This window comes from Schistocerca piceifrons, chromosome 9 (genome assembly GCF_021461385.2).
Source record: "Schistocerca piceifrons isolate TAMUIC-IGC-003096 chromosome 9, iqSchPice1.1, whole genome shotgun sequence".
Classification (NCBI taxonomy): domain Eukaryota; kingdom Metazoa; phylum Arthropoda; class Insecta; order Orthoptera; family Acrididae; genus Schistocerca; species Schistocerca piceifrons.
Window position 1 is genome coordinate 199404365 of NC_060146.1, and position 20365 is coordinate 199424729.

At 40.2% G+C, this 20365-nt stretch overlaps 1 protein-coding gene across 3 annotated transcripts in view; it reads left to right on the plus strand.

The window, feature by feature from the left end:
* The window catches only part of LOC124717330 (zinc finger matrin-type protein CG9776), a 278463-nt gene that overhangs the window by 212905 nt on the left and 45193 nt on the right, over positions 1 to 20365 (plus strand). For all 3 annotated transcript variants that reach the window (XM_047244160.1, XM_047244161.1, XM_047244162.1), the window contains one exon: positions 9405 to 9703. In XM_047244160.1, the coding sequence (XP_047100116.1) occupies positions 9405 to 9703 (299 nt within the window). The remainder of the gene's footprint in view (positions 1 to 9404; positions 9704 to 20365) is intronic.

A 20365-nucleotide genomic window follows, 5' to 3' on the forward strand; every position in this document is an offset into this window, starting at 1 on the left:
GTATTTATATGAGTTGGCTGATTCCAACAGTGACTCATTGATATTATAGTCATAGAATACTACATTTTCTTGTTTTGTGAAGTGTAAAATTTTACATTTCTGAGCATTTAGAGCAAGTTATCAGTCTCTGCACCAGGTGGAAATCTTATCAATATCTGACCGAATATTAATGCAGCCATTGTCTGCAGAAAATCTGATTTTACTATTAATATTGTTTGCAAGGTCATTAATGTACAAAATGAAGGGCAAGGATCCCAACACTTTTCTGGGGCACACCCGAAGTTACTTCTACATCTGACAATGACTCTCCATCCAAGATAATATACTGTGGCCATCCTAGCAAATCGTCCTCAATCCAGTCACAAATTTCTCTTGATACCCCATATGATTGTACTCTTGACAATAGGCAAATGTGCGGTACTGACTCAAATGCTCTTTGGAAATCAAGAAACACCGCATGTACCTTGTTGCCTTGATCCAAAGCTTTCAGTATGTCGTGTGAAAAAGAGCATGCAGGTTATCATTGAGTAGGTCGTTCTGTTTAAGATACCTCATTATGTTTGAGCTTAGAGTACATTCTAACATTCTGCAAGAACTTGATGTCAAAGATATTAGACAGCAGTTTTGTTGATCACTTCTACAACCCTTCTTGTAGACAGGTGTGACCTGTGCATTTTTTCAAAAGCTGGGCACGGTTTTTTTTTTTTTTTTTTTTGTTCGAGGAATCTGTGATAGATTATAGTTAGAAGAGGGGCTAACTCAGCTGCAAATTCAGTATAGATTCTGACAGGGATTCCAGTGGAACTTGGAGCTTTCTTCAATTTTAGCGATTTCAGTGGTAAGAGAATTAAATTGGGGCAACTTTCCAGAGTTTTCCTTTGTAAAGGAACATTTGAAAATTGATTTGAGCATTTCAGCTTTTGCTTTGCTACTTTCAATTTCATTTCCTGTCTCATTCACTAGAGACTGGACACTAACTTTGGTGCTATCAACAGTCTTTACATACACCCAAAATTTCTTTGGGTTTTGTAAAAGATCGTGTGACAGTATTCTGCTACAGTAGTCATTGAAGGCACCACAAATTGCTCTCTTGACAGCCAAACACATTTCATTCAGTGTGTCTCTATTTATAACCCTACCCATTGTTTTACACCTATTATGCAGTAATCGATGTTTCCTCAGAGGTGACTGTATACCGTGGAGGTTGCCTCCCATTATGAACTGTTCTACTGAGTATGTATTGTCGAGTGCACGGTCAACTATTCTTTTAAACTTCAACCAGAGTTCCTCTGCATACTCCTGCCCTGTGCTGAAAGTTTCAAGTTCCTCATTGTGATATTACACAACTGATCTTTTATCTAATTTACGGAACATATATATCTTTCTGCTTGTTTTAGTTGTCCTTTGTACTTTGGTTATCATTGTTGCCACAACCACTTCTTGCTCCTTGATACCAGATTTGATGTGAGCATCCTGAAAGAGGTCTGGCTTGTTTGTTGCCATTAGATCTAGTACATTTCTATCATAAGTGGGGTTGCTAAATATCTGTTGTGGGTAGTTTTCAGAGAATGCATTTAGTACAGTTTCACAGGATGTCTTGTCATGCCCACCACTAACAGAGTAATTTTCCCGTTTAACTGTTGGATGATTTAAGTTTCTGCCGATTATTACAGTATGGTTAGGGAACTAGTGTACAAGTAAACGTAGGTTTTCTCCAATATTACTGGTTACACCATGAGATGAGTTTGGTGTGCAATGGAAGGACCAATTATGCTCACCCCTGATACTGAGTTTTGCCCAATCAGTCTCACATGCAGCTTCACTTTCTATCTTGGTGCATTTGAGTTTCTTGTCAGCCTTGCCAGAAGTTCTTGAAATCAGGGAACATCAGGGAATTTCAAAGGTGTCAGGGAAATTTGTAAAAAAAATTGTAAAAATCTTGTTCTTGTCTCAGTTCATGAAATGGTTTGTTTAGTGAGATGTCGTGTATCATTGCCTGCTGTACGCTGCTTCCCTACTCCCTCATTCTTACTGCTTCTGCCCTTCCCACCACTCCCCTCAGCTTACCATCAGTGCTGCCACCACTTCTTGCCACTAGCCTTTAAATTTAGCATTTGAGAAATCTTTCACGCAGGAGGATCATACAAACATACCGCCGTTTGAGTCTCGTAGAGATTCCCGTATGGAGGACATAGTGATAGACATCCCTGGGGTTGTGAAGCAGCTGAATGGGTTGAAAATAAATAAATTGCCAGGTCCTGATGGGATTCCAATTCGGTTTTACAGAGAGTACTCTACTGCATTGGCTTCTTACTTAGTTTGCATTTATCGCGAATCGCTTGCCCAAACTAAAGTACCGAGCGACTGGAAAAAAGCGCAGGTGATGCCTGTATATAAGAAGGGTAGAAGGACGGATTCTCAAAATTACAGACCAATATCCTTAACATTGGTTGCAGGATTCTCGAACATATTCTCAGTTAGAATATAATGAATTTCCTTGAGACAGAGAAGTTGCTGTCCATGCATCAGCACGGATTTAGAAAGCATCGCTTCTGCGAAACTCAACTCGCCCTTTTTTCACGTGATATCTTGCGAACCATCGATGAAGGGCATCAGACGGATGCCATATTCCTTGACTTCCGGAAAGCGTTTGACTCGGTGCCCCACTGCAGACTTCTAACTAAGGTACGAGCATATGGGATTGGTTCCCAAGTATGTGAGTTTCTCGAAGACTTCTTAAGTAATAGAACCCAGTACGTTCTCCTCAATGGTGAGTGTTCATCGGAGGTGAGGGAATCATCTGGAGTGCCCCAGGGAAGTGTGGTAGATCCGCTGTTGTTTTCTATCTACTTAAATGATCTATAAAAAACAAAGATGATGTGACTTACCAAACGAAAGTGCTGGCAGGTCGAAAGACACACAAACAAACACAAACATACACACAAAATTCAAGCTTTCGCAACAAACTGTTGCCTCATCAGGAAAGAGGGAAGGAGAGGGAAAGACGAAAGTATGTGGGTTTTAAGGGGGGGAAAAGGACGGGTATACACTCGCGCGCGCGCACACACACACATCCATCCACACATATACAGACACAAGTAGACATATTTAAAGACTAATCTTTTGGATAGGGTGGATAGCAATGTGCGGCTGTTTGCTGATGGTGCTGTGGTGTACGGGAAGGTGTCGTGAGTGACTGTAGGAGGATACAAGATGACTTGGACAGGATTTGTGATTGGTGTAAAGAATGGCAGCTAACTCTAAATATAGATAAATGTAAATTAATGCAGATGAATAGGAAAAAGAATGCTGTAATGTTTGAATACTCCATTAGTAGTGTAGCGCTTGACACAGTCACGTCGATTAAATATTTGGGCGTAACATTGCAGAGTGATATGAAGTGGGACAAGCATGTAATGGCAGTTGTGGGGAAGGCGGATAGTCGTCTTCGGTTCATTGGTAGAATTTAGGGAAGATGTGGTTCATCTGTAAAGGAGACCGCTTATAAAACACTAATATGACCTATTCTTGAGTACTGCTTGAATGTTGGGATCCATATCAGGTCGGATTGAGGGAGGACATAGAAGCAATTCAGAGGCGGGCTGCTAGATTTGTTATTGGTAGGTTTGATCATCACGCGAGTGTTATGGAAATGCTTCAGGAACTCGGATGGGAGTCTCTAGAGGAAAGGAGGCGTTCTTTTCGTGAATCGCTACTGAGGAAATTTAGAGAAGCAGCATTTGAAGCTGACTGCAGTACAATTTTACTGCTGCCAACTTACATTTCGCGGAAGGACTACAAAGATAAGGAAGATTAGGGCTCGTAAAGAGGCATATAGGCAGTCATTTCTCCCTCGTTCTGTTTGGGAGTGGAACAGGGAGAGAAGATGCTAGTTTTGGTACAAGGTACCCTCCACCACGCACCGTATGGTGGATTGCGGAGTATGTATGTAGATGTGGATGTAGATGAGATGTAGCCTAGCACCTGCCAACAAAAGGCAGATAGGCATGAGGAGTGATTTGTTTGGATCTGATTTAGACTGTAAACACAGTGGCTGGAGATCCAGTCATGTGTGTATGAGTTGTGTCTGAGTGATTGTGCAAATGTGTGTGTGCTCCCATTTTCTGACAAAAGCTATGGCTGAAAATTTAGTTGTGAGAGTGTGATTGTCTTTCCTGCATGCCTGTCTGCGGCTGAGCAATCATCTTTATGGTGAATTGCTACCTATCCTCATTATCATTGATTCTCAGAGTATTTGAACAAGTTATCTGTTGCACGGATTGATCACTGTGGTCTCATTTCATCAACATGGTGTCTGTTTCATTTGAATAGCTGGCCAAATGAGCAGACTTCCACGACAGCCCAAAACCACAGACCATTTCTGCGGGTATCTCTAATGGATTGGCCCTGCCGATCTGAAGACCATCGTTTGCCACTAACATGACCATCGTTTGCCACTAACATGCAAGCCCTGCCGTTAATATCTATTCTCACCAATCTACCTGCAGGTCAGGTCTGTTTGTGTATGGTGGCGTAATACGGTGGATTTTCGTGGTTTATCCATGGGCCTAGGACTGTGGTGCTCCTCTGCAGGCCAGAGGCATGGGCAATGGATTTCAGGAATTGCGACTGTCTCACCTCAAGAACATTGTACAGTGATGCGTTTTAGAGGCATTTTATTTATTCTAGTTTATTTTGGCACCTTGAAAGTAGTTTATATTAGAAAGTGTGGACAATAATAAGAAGAAAATTGTGGCAGTCAATACCTGTAAAATAATAGACATAACACAGTGGGTAATAACCGACAATAATGAACACAGTAGAACCAACATTTTATGGGCAGTCACCTATAGTATTGGTTTACACAACTCTTCCCCACTTTACACATTTCTTTCAAGAGGCCTACATTTTTCTGAGGTTATTTCTGAAATCAGTGAAGGTGCTTTAAATCTGTCTTGCAATGTCAAGGAAATTCATGTGTTTGTCACCAAATGTGTTTTGTTTTATTGAAATAAAATACCAGTGGTCTTAATGAAACACGCATACCACTTGGCTCGCTTTCTCCATCTAAAAACAATTCATTACAAAAGATGTCGACGTTAGTACTTAAGATTTTTGCTGCTCACATGGGGGAGAAATACAGAAGTCCTTACATTTTTTGTCAACTTACATCTTTATTTACACTTGAGATCTCAAAATTTGTCAGAAAAAATTATAAAACTTGTCAGGGAATCAGGGACATATCAGAGAATTTCATTAGGGGAAACTTTTGGCAACTCTGCTTGTCTACTGTGACAAATACACTCCCATTTGCCTCTCCTTTTGATATACACTTAAATTTTCCGCAAAAATCTCACTGCTATCAAATTCATGTGTCAACCAGCTTTTGTTCCTAGTATTATATGAACTTCACTTCTTTTGATCTTACACTGATACTTCTGGGTTTCCTACAGCTATCATTATCTGAATTGGACGGAGAGTCGCCTGGTCTAAAAAAAAACTTTTGTGTTCACCCTACACACAATCAGCTACCTGAGTAGCAGCCTCTGATGTGTAGTGCAGACCTGACCTGTTTAGGGGAACTCCACAGTTCTTTATAGAGCAGGGGCTTGAGGAAAACTTTCTTACTATATGAAATTGCTGTATTTACTTTTCAGAAGCTGCTGCGCGCTTCATCAGTAGTGTGTTGCAGTTGGTGGGCCAGGCTTAAGAAGTGGACTACATGCAACTAGATTATTTGTAGGGCAGTCGCCCGTTGGCACATATGCTGTAGCAGCTGAATACCCAGCAAGAATTTTCTTCTTCTTGAATTCCCTCAGGCCACAGCACTTTAAGACTGTCATTCACAAAATAAGCTACTGTTGAATGTTTTTGTTGTTCCAACACTTGGCAGGAAGTCAGTAATGGTTTCAAGGATTCTCCTCCATCAAGTTTGCAGACAGATGGATTGCTAATGAAGTCCATTATTTCCTCAATGGCAATCCATATGTGGTGGTACCTTACAGAGTGCCGCACACTTTTCAGATCCTGTGATGAGAGGATGTGTTGCTTGCAGCACGTCTGCAGAAATACCCAGTATTTGGGCACTTGAGTCATGCTTAGGTAGCCCATTTGTTAGAGCACTTGCATGCGAAAGGAAAAGATTCGGAGTTTGAGACTCAGTCAGGCCTATAGTTTTAATCGTCTAGGAAGTTTCAGACTTAATGTTACTTGCTCACCCGTTGTTAATATTTCATTACTGACAACATTTGGTGTTAGTTGTATTTGGTTTTGTGATGGCACTAGTTGTTTACAGTGTGTGTTATTTTTCTGAATACAACATCTTTGTCTCCTAGTTTTAGCCCCTTATCTTTTCCTACTTGTGTATTCACACTTCTTAATAGTGATGTTGCTGTTGGTTGACTACATCACGTGCCCTATGCTCTGAAGATCTGCTGTCATCAGATGGCGAGATCACGTGACATCAGCTATGACTGGCTTACAAGAGCATCGCATTGCAATTTCACTAACGTGCTGTGATTGGTGGAACTCGAATATATACTCTCATAATATGAAAATAGGTGCCGTAGATGTTGCTGCACCTCGAAGCTCGTTCCAAGACAAGCATGTTATTAAAAAAGTTTCCTACTTTTTGAAAGTTCACATATCAGGAAACACATTTTCACAAATTTCTCATATATCATCTTAAAAATATGTCTGCAACTGAACAGGTCATCTTTGTGTTGAGTAGCAATCTGTCCTCCTAACATTGCTGATATTCCAACTTGGAGTTCCCATTGTTTCGTTAACACAAATATGTACTTAGCAGAAGAGTTGCAGACAGGAGACTCTCCCATCCCCACCCCAAAAAACAACCTATTAAACATGTGATACAAAGCAAAACAAATGTCCACTGTTAGGCAGTTGTTAACTGAAAGAGGCCTAATAGCCAGAACGGCACTTCATGAAGCATTTAACTACTACAGTAAAAACATGTTATCACGTTACATGTCCCAAAACCTTAAGATTTTTTTTTTTTCCTTTTTCAGAAATAGCAATTTATTTCCATTGGGAACTGTCTATAGTGTTAACTGTTTCTGTTACCTGAATACATATTGAATTGGAATTGTGTAATTTTATATGTGACAAAATAAATGATAACACTTATAGAAATGAAAATTATTAAAAATTTGTTAGTAATGTAAGAATATATTTGGGAAGATGTAACACACAGGAATGAAGTTCTTTCTTTGCACATCCTCTCCTTCCTTCTATTCATTGTGTCCATCAAGAATACTACACAATAACATAAATCCCCATAAGTAATCGGCAGTAAATGTCAAGGCTAATAAAGTAATAAGATCATTGATTTTTTTTATATTGTTCACAAGAGTATATGATTTTGTTATTGTTTTCATTCTCCAGACTGGTACATAAAATAATGATTTAATACTGTGGAGTAAAAATTTGTGTCGTGCTAGGACAACTTCTTGAGGTACAGTAATGATCTATTTTCTTTTACTCTGTGTAATGAAAGTGTGCAAGTGGTGGCAGAGATTTATATTAACCCCCCCCCCCCCCCACACACACACACACACACACACTCACACACACACTCAAATGTTCACGCACATGCGTGCATTTGGTTTGTAAACCAAGTAAGAAAGCTAAAACTTTGTAAGATACAGAACCTGTTAAACATTTGCTGCCAAGCAAAATGTATGTCTGTGAATAGGTAGTTCTTAATTGGAAGATGCCTAATAGCTGGAAGAGAGCTTTATGAAGCATTGAACAACCACACTCTTCTTCTTAGTGTGTCAGTTACAGCATTTTGGATGAAATGTAGCACCTCACCATGGTGAACTACTTTTGGGCTTCCTGTCTCACGTTACAGTGCCTGTGGAGATGATGTAAATGGGACAGTGAAGAAAACAGTTCATTGTCTGCTCGGCACCACACGCAGAGGACACACCACAGAATCTTCATTTTAACAGGACAGTTTTACTTTGGCCAGTTCCTACACAGAGACAAAGGGGCAACTTCTCTTTTAATGGTATCCAATCACATTTAGCTCTGTGTTGCCAGCATTGAAGTCTCTCCTGCCTTTGACTTCACCAGGGGAGTGGTACTCGAGATAAAGCTTTTCCTGCTGTGAAGATGCTGAGCAACAGGTTTGTGCCTGTGAGGTGGGTGTATGCCATCAGTGTTATCTTAGCTCTTTACAGATATTGCTATTACTACCTAAACAATATCTGGGGGGTGCTATTGTGGCCATAACTCCAACTTTCTCAGTTGGAGTCGATTTCGAGCTTCCTGCCACATGATGGCAAGTTTGGCAAAGAACAATGTCGAACTGTTCTGAATGGTGAGATGACTACCACACAGGGAAGCATATTCTCCTTCTAAGTAATGTGAGGCTAGAGCCGACACCTGACACAAGTGTCGGCTTGCTAACTTATTTGTACTTCCGTGTTTTCTTAAAAAATTGCTTCATGTTGTGACCTTCAGTCTGTCGCTGTCAGAACCCAGTCACAAATAACCCCAAAGCATTTAGAGGAAGAGCTGTGACTGACAAGGAGAGTTATCAGCTGTGGAATCAACTTTTTGAAACCGTTTATACTGTACAAAATATCTGATCAGGTGAACATGCACAACAGAGGAAAATATTTATAGAATAAAAATCTACTTCAGTTAACAGTAATTTTCTTAATTTATTCCATGACCAGTTTTGAAGCTTAAAGCTTCATCTTCCAGTGCCATCAAATAATTGTGGGGAAGATAAGCATGTAACAGTTGGGCCAGTCAGTCATGAAGAATCACACCCATGTCCAACAAACACATGGGAGCTTAGGACCAGCAGCCACAGCACCCTCACGGACATCATGACACGGAATCACTTCTGTGTCATACTGCCCCAGTGGGCAGTGGCTGCTGGTCCTACACTCCCATGTGTTTGTTGGACATGGGTGTGATTCTCCATGACTGACTGGCCCAACTGTTACATGCTTATCTTCCCCACAATTATTTGATGGCACTGGAAGATGAAGCTTTAAGCTTCGAAACTGGTCATGGAATAAATTAAGAAAATTCCTAGTACCTGAAGCATATTTGTGTTCTATAGACATTCGTACTGTGATGTAGGTTGAGGTCTCAGGTATCACATCCTGCAATCATTCACCCCGGTGGGCTCTTGATGTGAATAATTTGGCAGTGGAGGCGGGGGGGGGGGGGGGGGGGGGGAGTGTGGTGTGGTGCTCTAAAGCTTTAGAAAAGGATGTTACACACACTGGTTGTATAGTGTAATGGCTGAGGTACAGTCCTCAAGTGCTAATCTTTATCAAAATGACTTTTAGCGCCAATTCCAGTGTGTGTCAACAGACCTGTGCCAATAACTAACGTTCTGCCCACATATCTGTCTGTTCCAGGAATGGAATAGCGTGAAAGACACTGCAGTGAGCGAAGGGGACAAGCAGCTGCTGAGCCACCTGAAGGAGCGCATCAAGCAGCGTCAGGAGGAAGAGGACAAGATGGTCGCCAGTGCGGCCGCTGCTGCCGCCGCTGCTATCGCAGCAGCAGTGAATGCTGAAAAGGTGAAGGAGAAGGAGGAGAGGGAACAACGTGAGAAGGAGAAGGAAAGAGGCAGAGAGAGGGAAAAGGACAAAATCAGAGAACGTGAAAAAGAGAGAGAAGTTGCGAGCCGGAGGGAGGAACGTGGTCGTAATGTGTAAGTTACTAGAATTTTTCTCAAATGAAGTGTCGATAATTTCCTCGTATGCAGATAATAAAGTTTTTATTATTGGCACAAAAAAATTTAACTCTGGTCATGTAACCTCATTTCTCTTTTAGTCTGTCTTTGTATAATCACCCTTAAAGGTGGGATGTTATTCCCGGGGATGGATGACTTCGTGGAAAACTTGGCTGTAGAATATTGATCACGGTGTGACGTACTTCTGTAAACTATTTTATATTCAGACAATGCAGCAGCAGCTAATTTACTGACAGATTTGTACTCTACTTTATGTGACAGGAAAATGAATGTGGTAGAACCTTTATGGTTGTGTGACATGTCCGACTTGCTCAGTTAATTTTAGGGACAAGTTTTTAATGTGTTATTGAGGCAGCTGCCTCACCCGTGATTTTGTAAGTGATCAGCCAGTCACATTTCCCAGTGTAGTTATTTTAGTTTTCCTCTTTTAACTATCAATTTCGGAACATTTATTAACTGAATTTTCCATCAGTCCTTGGCAGAACATGATGATAATGTTTGTAATAATAATATGTTTTCCTTTATAATATTATTTTATAGTATCGTAACCTTTTAAGTGTCACTGGAGAATACATATACCACTAATCATACTGCTGTTTATTGTTTTATTTACTACGCAATCCATGTTAATAGTATTCATTTGTTCAGAATAGTTTCTCTGACAAGTATCATTTCATGTTTCTAAATTGGTAGGATTGAGACGTCAGCAAACAAGTGAGTAATGCATACCTGCCAAATCTGCCAATTTAGGCCAGAGAATCCAAGTGTTTCGCTACTCACCTGTCTCCTGATCATTCCATTATTTTTCCCAATTTTTTAATTGATTATCATCAAATCTCAGAATTTGTTTTGAAAACCGGCCACTTCAGGTTGTTTGGTTTTTTACTCAGTATGAATATTCAAGTTTATTGAAATCAGGAAGTCCATGCGATCTGTGTCTCAGTTTTTATTTTTCCTCTTTCCGGTTCATTTTCTAAAATGTATGCTCATTGTTGTGGTCTTCAGTCCTGAGACTGGTTTGATGCAGCTCTCCATGCTAACCTATCCTGTGCAAGCTCCTTCATCTCCCAGTACCTACTGCAACCTACATCCTTCTGAATCTGCTTAGTGTATTCATCTCTTGGTCTCCCTCTACGATTTTTACCCTCCACACTGCCCTCCAAAGCTAAATTTGTGATCCCTTGATTCCTCAGGACATGTCCTACCAACCGATCCCTTCTTCTAGTCAAGTTGTGCCACAAACTTCTCTTCTCTCCAGTCCTATTCAATACCTCCTCGTTAGTTATGTGATCTACCCATCTAATCTTCAACATGTATGCTCATATTGCACAGTATAGTGCTCTGTTTGGACTTGTGTTTGTGTGTTGTCATTGTGCTTAAGTGAAGTTGCTTATTATTCAGTGTTTTTATAATCGGCAGACTGGATTGTTATCAATGTTATTTTGTAACCTGAATCCCTGAACAGCTTTAATGTTGTGTAAGTGGCTGCTTCAAATGTATCACATTGTCATAGTCGTAGTATTTTCATTCATTGTTTTGTTTTTCATTACAGGAAGAAAATATGTCTGTTTTCTTGAAGCTATATTCGGAAAATTTCCATGCTTTTTTTTAGTCCATTTAATTCTCAATGCCATATTAACATTTGTATATTACATATTGGAAAAAGTTATTTTTCAAGGCACATGGAAATGAAAAAGCACTGAGAAAAAGTTAAATGGGTGAACTACAATAAAAAATACGAAAAAACTAGAAATGGATGTTAAAAGTGTCAGGGTGATAAATGATATTTGAAGGCACTCATATTTGAAAACAAAACAAAACAATCTAGTATCAATTATGTGGGCTACACTGCAAATAAAGGGTATGAAATCAATGTGTTGGGTAGTTCTAGTGTTTCCATTTGTGTTATAGCTGTTGCATAGCTTTGTGATATCCTAGGGCAAGACTCACATCAGTTGTCTCCAAGTTGTACTGAAAAATCAACTGTTTTTTATATATACATCCTTATTTTTTGAAACTGAACCTTCTGATTTTAAGTTTTTGGAGGTTGGCAGGTATGGTAATGGCACAAATATTTACTGGTCCTTTTTGAGTCACCGATCTTCAGAGCTGGCTTTGTGTTGAGTTAATGTTTGTCACCTGCACATCACTCTCCTAACAGCTTTTGACGTAAACGATGGCACGTGAAATTCACTAGAACATTTCCTGCATTATTTATGTATAAAATCAATACAGGGGTCATAGGTATGCATTTTCAGGATGGATCATCTAAAACTTACACCACAAATATAGGAGAAATGGAAAGTGCTGTTGGTATGCAGTTTTCAGAGAATGGATTGGTAGCCATGGGCTTGTATTGAGGAGGAGGAGGAGATTAGTGTTTAAGGCCCCATCGAGAACGGGGTCATTAGAAACAGGCAAAATTTGGATTAGGGAAAGATGGGGAAGGAAATCGGCCTTGTCCTATCAAAGGAACCATCCCCGCATTTGCCTTAAGCAATTTTGGGGGATCACAAAAAACCCTAATCAGGATGGCCGGACACGGATTTGGACTGTTGTCTTAAACAACGAGAGTCCAGTGTGCTAACCATGCTAACCACTATTCTACCTCGTTCGATGGGGGCTCGTATTGTTAGCCAAGAAGCAGATTTTTGTGCAAACATATATTTTTTTAAAAGGAACAATGCCTATTGGCATTAACAAACTAAAAGTGTGGTATATGAGAATGTCAGTGGTGTTTGTTGCAGGATTCTGGTGTGAGTCATTTATGAGATATCACATTTTGAAAAGTTTCCACACCGTCACTTATTTTTGCCATTCAACCTGCATAGTTGCTAGGGATGATGTTGTTATGTTTGCTTATAATGTGCTTGTGTGTGACACCCTTAAGTTCCTTGTGACTTGCTAGCCAGTCTGTGTGTGGCAGTCCAAGTCATGAGTGGATAATGTAGAAAAAGCCAACATGCTCATGGTGTATGTACAGGGGTGTATGTGACAAGCTATCCCAATAGAAGTCAACCATCTTGACAATTATTTATCAACCTCTTCAACCAGTTACTTGAAAGCGCCACTGTAACACCTTGTCAAAATAACAGAAGGAAACAAGTGACGACGCAAGAGGAAGAAATTGTTGTTCATGCTGCTGTTGCAGTTGATCCGTACTTTAGGTACTGCACAATCGCACAAGGAAGTGGCACAAGTCGGGCAAGTGTCCTATGCATTCTCCATTGACATAGGGTCCATCCCTATCACATTTCTTTCCATCAAGAGCTGCACAGAAACAAATATGAGAATTGTGTTAACTTCTGCGCATGGGCATTAAGACAGGATACTCCAAATCTATCACGTATCTTGTTTAGTGATGAAGCAGCATTTACCAATCATGGCCATGTATGGAAATGAAACATGGACGATAACCAGTTTGGACAAGAAGAGAATAGAAGCTTTCGAAATGTGGTGCTACAGAAGAATGCTGAAGATAAGGTGGGTAGATCACGTAACTAATGAGGAGGTATTGAATAGGATTGGGGAGAAGAGAAGTTTGTGGCACAACTTGACTAGAAGAAGGGATCGGTTGGTAGGACATGTTTTGAGGCATCAAGGGATCACAAATTTAGCATTGGAGGGCAGCGTGGAGGGTAAAAATCGTAGAGGGAGACCAAGAGATGAATACACTAAACAGATTCAGAAGGATGTAGGTTGCAGTAGGTACTGGGAGATGAAGAAGCTTGCACAGGATAGAGTAGCATGGAGAGCTGCATCAAACCAGTCTCAGGACTGAAGACCACAACAACAACAACTCCAAATCTATCACGTATCTTGTTTAGTGATGAAGCAGCATTTACCAATCATGGCCAGGTAAACCACTAAAACATGCATTACTGGTCTGTTGAAAATTTCCGTTGGATTTGTCAGGTGGAATATTGTCGTCCATTAAATGTTCACGTGTGGTGTGGAATAGTGAGCTATCAGCTCCGAGGCCCATTTTTCATACCTGGTACACTGAACACGTGCAAGTATCGCAGCCTCCTAACAGACCGTCTTCCACAGATGCTAGAAGACATTCCTCTGCAGCCTAGGAGGAATCTGTGGTGTCAGCATTATGGCTGCTTGGACATTTCCCCTGAAATGCTAGTTGTTCCATACCAGACTGGAAGTGTGTATTACTGCTAATGGTGGTCATTTTGAACACAACTTGTAATCCTTAATTTTCTTGTTACTTGTCAGAATTCATATAACACGTGTATGCAATTATGTTGTTCTGTAGTGTCTGCTACCACAGTTGTTGTACAAGTGTTGGTGTGGGAATTTTCCAAAATATATCTCATAAAAGATTCACACCAGAATCCTGCAGCAAACACTACTGACATTCTAATGTACAATACATTTACTTTATTAATGTCAATAGGCATTGTTCCATTTCAAAAAGTGTGTGTTTGCACAAAAAATACACTTCCTAAGTATTATTACAATCTGTTTATTGGCTAAAAATACAAGCAACCATCTACCAATCCATCCTGTGAAAACTGCACATCAGTAGCACTTTCCATTTCCATGATGACTGCAGTGCAAGTTGCACGTGCTTCGCCCTGTGTACATCTAGTTTTCTTCCTCACCATATATAGAACTAAATATATTGTGTTGAATTCAGTTCTTAGTTACATCCAATTTTATTGATTATATGCTGTGAAATGCTGCTTCTGATGAAGAATGAACATTGCAGATAATATTATTACACAAATTCTCTCACAAATATTAGCTGCTGAGATAATATAAATCATTTCTGTTAACAGTGCACATGAAGGGTGGTTACTGATTATATGTAACATGACAAAACAGTGTATGTACACACTTGAATGTAATAGACATACTAGTTACTAATTTTTTGTTCATCTTTATAGTTTAAGGGATCATATTGGCATTTACGAATGTTTCTTTCGCTCTGTAAGAATGACTTTGTGGAGATGGCATAGGTCTGTGGCAAATGAAGTCATGTAATGAACAACTGGAAAGAGCTTATGGAAGACGATGTAGAAGATTCAGAATTTGGAGGAGGCTTAGATGCAGATGATGTAACTGCTGTTCTACCATTTCAAACACTAGTATAGTAAGTCACAGTGACCTGTGGATGAAACTTCTAGAACAGATTCAGCAGGTATTGTAGACAGTTTGCTAGTACTTGAAGCAGCATTTTATGAAAGTTGTTGGAAGCCTCCTGCAGAAATACTGAGCTGTGCTGCCTCTATAACAGTGCATAATTGCGAAAGTGTTGCCGGCGCAGGATTTTGTGCATGAACAGACCTCTTGATTATGTCCCATAAATGTTTGATGAGAGACCAAATCATTGGCTTGAATTGTCTGGAATGTTGTTCTAACCAGTGGCAAACAAATGTGGTGTGCTGACATGGCACAGTATCATCCATAAAATTGTATTGTTGTTTGGGAATGTGAAGCCCATGAATGGCTGCAAATGGTCCCAAGTAGCCAAACATAATCATTTCCAGGCAATTATAAGTTCAGTTAAACCAGAGGACCCAGTCCATTCTATGTAAACACAGCCCACACCATAATGCAACCACCAACAGTTTGTACAGTGCCGCGTTTACAAGCTAAGTCCACGGCTTTGTGGGATGTGTGCCACTCTCAAAACCTACCAAGTGAAATTGAGACTCAACTGACAAGGCCACGGTTTTCCAATAGTCTAGGGTCCAACTGATATGTTTACGAGCCCAGGAGAGGCACTGCAGGTGATGTGCCATTAGCAAAGGCCCTCTCGTCGGTTGTCTGCCGCCGTAGCCCATTAACACTAAATTTTGCTGCACTGTCCTAACAGATACATTTGTTGTACATCCCACATTGATTTTTGTGGTTATTTCATGCATCGATGCTTGTCTGTTAGCACTAACAATTCAATGCGATTGCATCTGTTCTCGGTCGTTAAGTGAAGGCCGTCAGTCACTACATTGCCCGTGGTGCGAGGTAATGACTGAAGTTTGGTATTCTCGACACACTGTTGACATTGTGGATCTCAAAATATTGAATTCCGTAATAATATCTGAAATAGAATGTCCCATTTGTCCAGCTCCAACTACCGTTTCATATTCAGATCTCTCAGTTCTTGTCTTGCAGTCATATTAACATTGGAAAACTTTTCACAAGAATCATGCTAAAAAAAAAAAAAAATGACAGCCCCAACAATGCACTGCCCTTTTACACTTTGTGTAAATGATAATACTGCTGTCTGTGTGCATAGCACTATCCTGTGTTTTTTGTCACATCAGCATGTACGCTTGGTCTATAGCGGTTGTGAACCCCTTTCCTCTGGTATATGACTTCCTCCTGAGGACATCTGTTTGCTAACAGAAGTTGACATTGATAATTTCCTGCAAATTCTTTTTAGACTTACCAGTGAGAGTACCATGTCTGATTTTGTACTCCCGGTTCATTGGTATGAATATTTACCACCCCATAACTCGTGGTGGACTTAGGAATACATAATAAATTGAGCAGTTTTACTGATTTCTATTCCCAAAGAGTACACACTGACATGCATTTTGACTGCTCTGCTGACTAGGCCATTTTTACACTAAAGGCTGTCAGATACTGCAATTTTGCAGGTGACCGTGAGTGAGGTTAGGAGATATGACATGTAATTCAGCAGGACTTCCAACTCCTCATTCTACAACTTTTTTAGCAGTTTTAACCGCATTTGTTCCCATTAATTTTGTTAAGGGTGCTGCTAACCTTGCTGTCGAGTGGACATTAAACAAGAATAATTTGTGTTTGCTCAAGGCATACCTGTATTTCCATAGTTATAATGAAGTGTAGTTTGTGTTTGTGCACAGAGACGAAGCAGCTGTGTATGGGGGACGCAAGCGAGAGGGAGGGTGCACTTCCCTTCTGATACCCACATTAAAAATATTAGAGCATTTACCACACCTTCAATATGTATGTAAGCCACACCGTTGCACAATGACTGTTGTCGTCACTGCCACGTACATTACTGATCTCCTGAACAATAGTGCTATTGGCTTTCAGCAGTTTTTATGGGATTACAATAATTGATGAAGGAACCTTCTTAAGTTGCATAGGAAGTTCTATTTATTCACTGATGACTAGTTTCCGACAGCTTGTCCATTATCAGATCATCTATGTACGCCAGTTTTGCATTATGACTAGGCATGTATTACAGGTCACAAAACATATCAATGTGGCATTATACAGTGTAGCGCCAAATTGCTTTTAAAGATAACAGAGGAAACTTCGTAGCATTTGCATGTGTGTTTCCTGCTAGCAGCGCCATCTGTGTGTTCGAGTTGGATACTTCACTTGTGATGTCTGTGATTCCTTATTTTATTTGCTCACATACCAGAATTACTTCGCAAGGTTTGCATTTCTTATGCTGTTAGTATGTTATGTTAGCTAATAATTTGTTTAAAGTGTAGGGTTAAAGAAAATGAAAGCAAATGATTCTGTACAGTTTATGTGGGTAGAATGTTGTTGTTGTTGTGGTCTTCAGTCCTGAGACTGGTTTGATGCAGCTCTCCATGCTACTCTATCCTGTGCAAGCTTTTTCATCTCCCAGTACCTACTGCAACCTACATCCTTCTGAATCTGCTTAGTGTATTCATCTCTTGGTCTCCCTCTACGATTTTTACCCTCCACGCTGCCCTCCAATACTAACTTGGTGATCCCTTGATGCCTCAGAACATGTCCTACCAACCGATCCCTTCTTCTGGTCAAGTTGTGCCACAAACTTCTCTTCTCCCCAATCCTATTCAATACTTCCTCATTAGTTATGTGATCTACCCATCTAATCTTCAGCATTCTTCTGTAGCACCACATTTCGAAAGCTTCTATTCTCTTCTTGTCCAAACTATTTATCGTCCATGTTTCACTTCCATACATGGCTACACTCCATACGAATACTTTCAGAAATGACTTCCTGACACTTAAATCAATACTGGATGTTAACAAATTTCTCTTCTTCAGAAACACTTTCCTTGCCATTGCCAGCCTACATTTTATATCCTCTCTACTTCGACCATCATCAGTTATTTTGCTCCCCAGATAGCAAAACACCTTTACTACTTTAAGTGCCTCATTTCCTAATCTAATTCCCTCAGCATCACCCGACTTAATTAGACTACATTCCATTATCCTTGTTTTGCTTTTGTTGATGTTCATCTTATATCCTCCTTTCAAGACACTGTACATTCCATTCAACTGCTCTTCCAAGTCCTTTGCTGTCTCTGACAGAATTACAATGTCATCGGCGAACCTCAAAGTTTTCATTTCTTCTCCATGAATTTTAATACCTACTCCTAATTTTTCTTTTGTTTCCTTTACTGCTTGCTCAATATACAGATTGAACAACATCGGGGAGAGGCTACAACCTTGTCTTACTCCCTTCCCGACCACTGCTTCCCTTTCATGTCCCTCGACTCTTATAACTGCCATCTGGTTTCTGTACAAATTGTAAATAGCCTTTCGCTCCCTGTATTTTACCCCTGCCACCTTTAGAATTTGAAAGAGAGTATTCCAGTCAACATTGTCAAAAGCTTTCTCTAAGTCTACAAATGCTAGAAACGTAGGTTTGCCTTTCCTTAATCTTTCTTCTAAGATAAGTCGTAAGGTCAGTATTGCCTCACGTGTTCCAGTGTTTCTACGGAATCCAAACTGATCTTCCCCGAGGTTGGCTTCTACTACTTTTTCCATTCGTCTGTAAAGAATTCGTGTTAGTATTTTGCAGCTGTGACTTATTAAGCTGATAGTTCGGTAATTTTCACATCTGTCAACACCTGCTTTCCTTGGGATTGGAATTATTATATTCTTCTTAAAGTCTGAGGGTATTTCGCCTGTTTCATACATCTTGCTCACCAGATGGTAGAGTTTTGTCAGGACTGGCTCTCCCACGGCCATCAGTAGTTCCAATGGAATATTGTCTACTCCGGGGGCCTTGTTTCGACTCAGGTCTTTCAGTGCTCTGTCAAACTCTTCACGCAGTATCATATCTCCCATTTCATCTTCATCTACATCCTCTTCCATTTCCATAATATTGTCCTCAAGTACATTGCCCTTGTATAGACACTCTATATACTCCTTCCACCTTTCTGCTTTCCCTTCTTTGCTTAGAACTGGGTTTCCATCTGAGCTCTTGATATTCATACAAGTCGTTCTCTTATCTCCAAAGGTCTCTTTAATTTTCCTGTAGGCGGTATCTATCTTACCCCTAGTGAGATAGGCCTCTACATCCTTACATTTGTCCTCTAGCCATCCCTGCTTAGCCATTTTGCACTTCCTGTCGATCTCATTTTTGAGACGTTTGTATTCCTTTTTGCCTGTTTCAGTTACTGCATTTTTATATTTTCTCCTTTCATCAATTAAATTCAATATTTCTTCTGTTACCCAAGGATTTCTACTAGCCCTCGTCTTTTTACCTACTTGATCCTCTGCTGCCTTCACTACTTCATCCCTCAAAGCTACCCATTCTTCTTCTACTGTATTTATTTCCCCCATTCCTGTCAATTGCTCCCTTATGCTCTCCCTGAATCTCTGTACAACCTCTGGTTCTTTTAGTTTATCCAGGTCCCATCTCCTTAAATTCCCACCTTTTTGCAGTTTCTTCAGTTTTAATCTACAGGTCATAACCAATAGATTGTGGTCAGAGTCCACATCTGCCCCTGGAAATGTCTTACAATTTAAAACCTGGTTCCTAAATCTCTGTCTTACCATTATATAATCTATCTGATACCTTTTAGTATCTCCAGGGTTCTTCCATGTATACAACCTTCTTTCATGATTCTTAAACCAAGTGTTAGTTATGATTATGTTGTGCTCTGTGCAAAATTCTACAAGGCGGCTTCCTCTTTCATTTCTGTCCCCCAGTCCATATTCACCTACTATGTTTCCTTCTCTCCCTTTTCCTACACTCGAATTCCAGTCACCCATGACTATTAAATTTTCGTCTCCCTTCACAATCTGAATAATTTCTTTTATTTCATCATACATTTCTTCAGTTTCTTCGTCATCTGCAGAGCTAGTTGGCATATAAACTTGTACTACTGTAGTAGGTGTGGGCTTCGTATCTATCTTGGCCACAATAATGCGTTCACTATGCTGTTTGTAGTAGCTTACCCGCATTCCTATTCATTATTAAACCTACTCCTGCATTACCCCTATTTGATTTTGTGTTTATAACCCTAAATTCATCTGACCAGAAGTCTTGTTCCTTCTGCCACCGAACTTCACTAATTCCCACTATATCTAACTTCAACCTATCCATTTCCCTTTTTAAATTTTCTAACCTACCTGCCCGATTAAGGGATCTGACATTCCACGCTCCGATCCGTAGAACGCCAGTTTTCTTTCTCCTGATAACGACATCCTCTTGAGTAGTCCCCGCCCGGAGATCCGAATGGGGGACTATTTTACCTCCGGAATATTTTACCCAAGAGGACGCCATCATCATGTAATCATACAGTAAAGCTGCATGCCCTCGGGAAAAATTACGGCTGTAGTTTCCCCTTGCTTTCAGCCGTTCGCAGTACCAGCACAGCAAGGCCGTTTTGGTTATTGTTACAAGGCCAGATCAGTCAATCATCCAGACTGTTGCCCTTG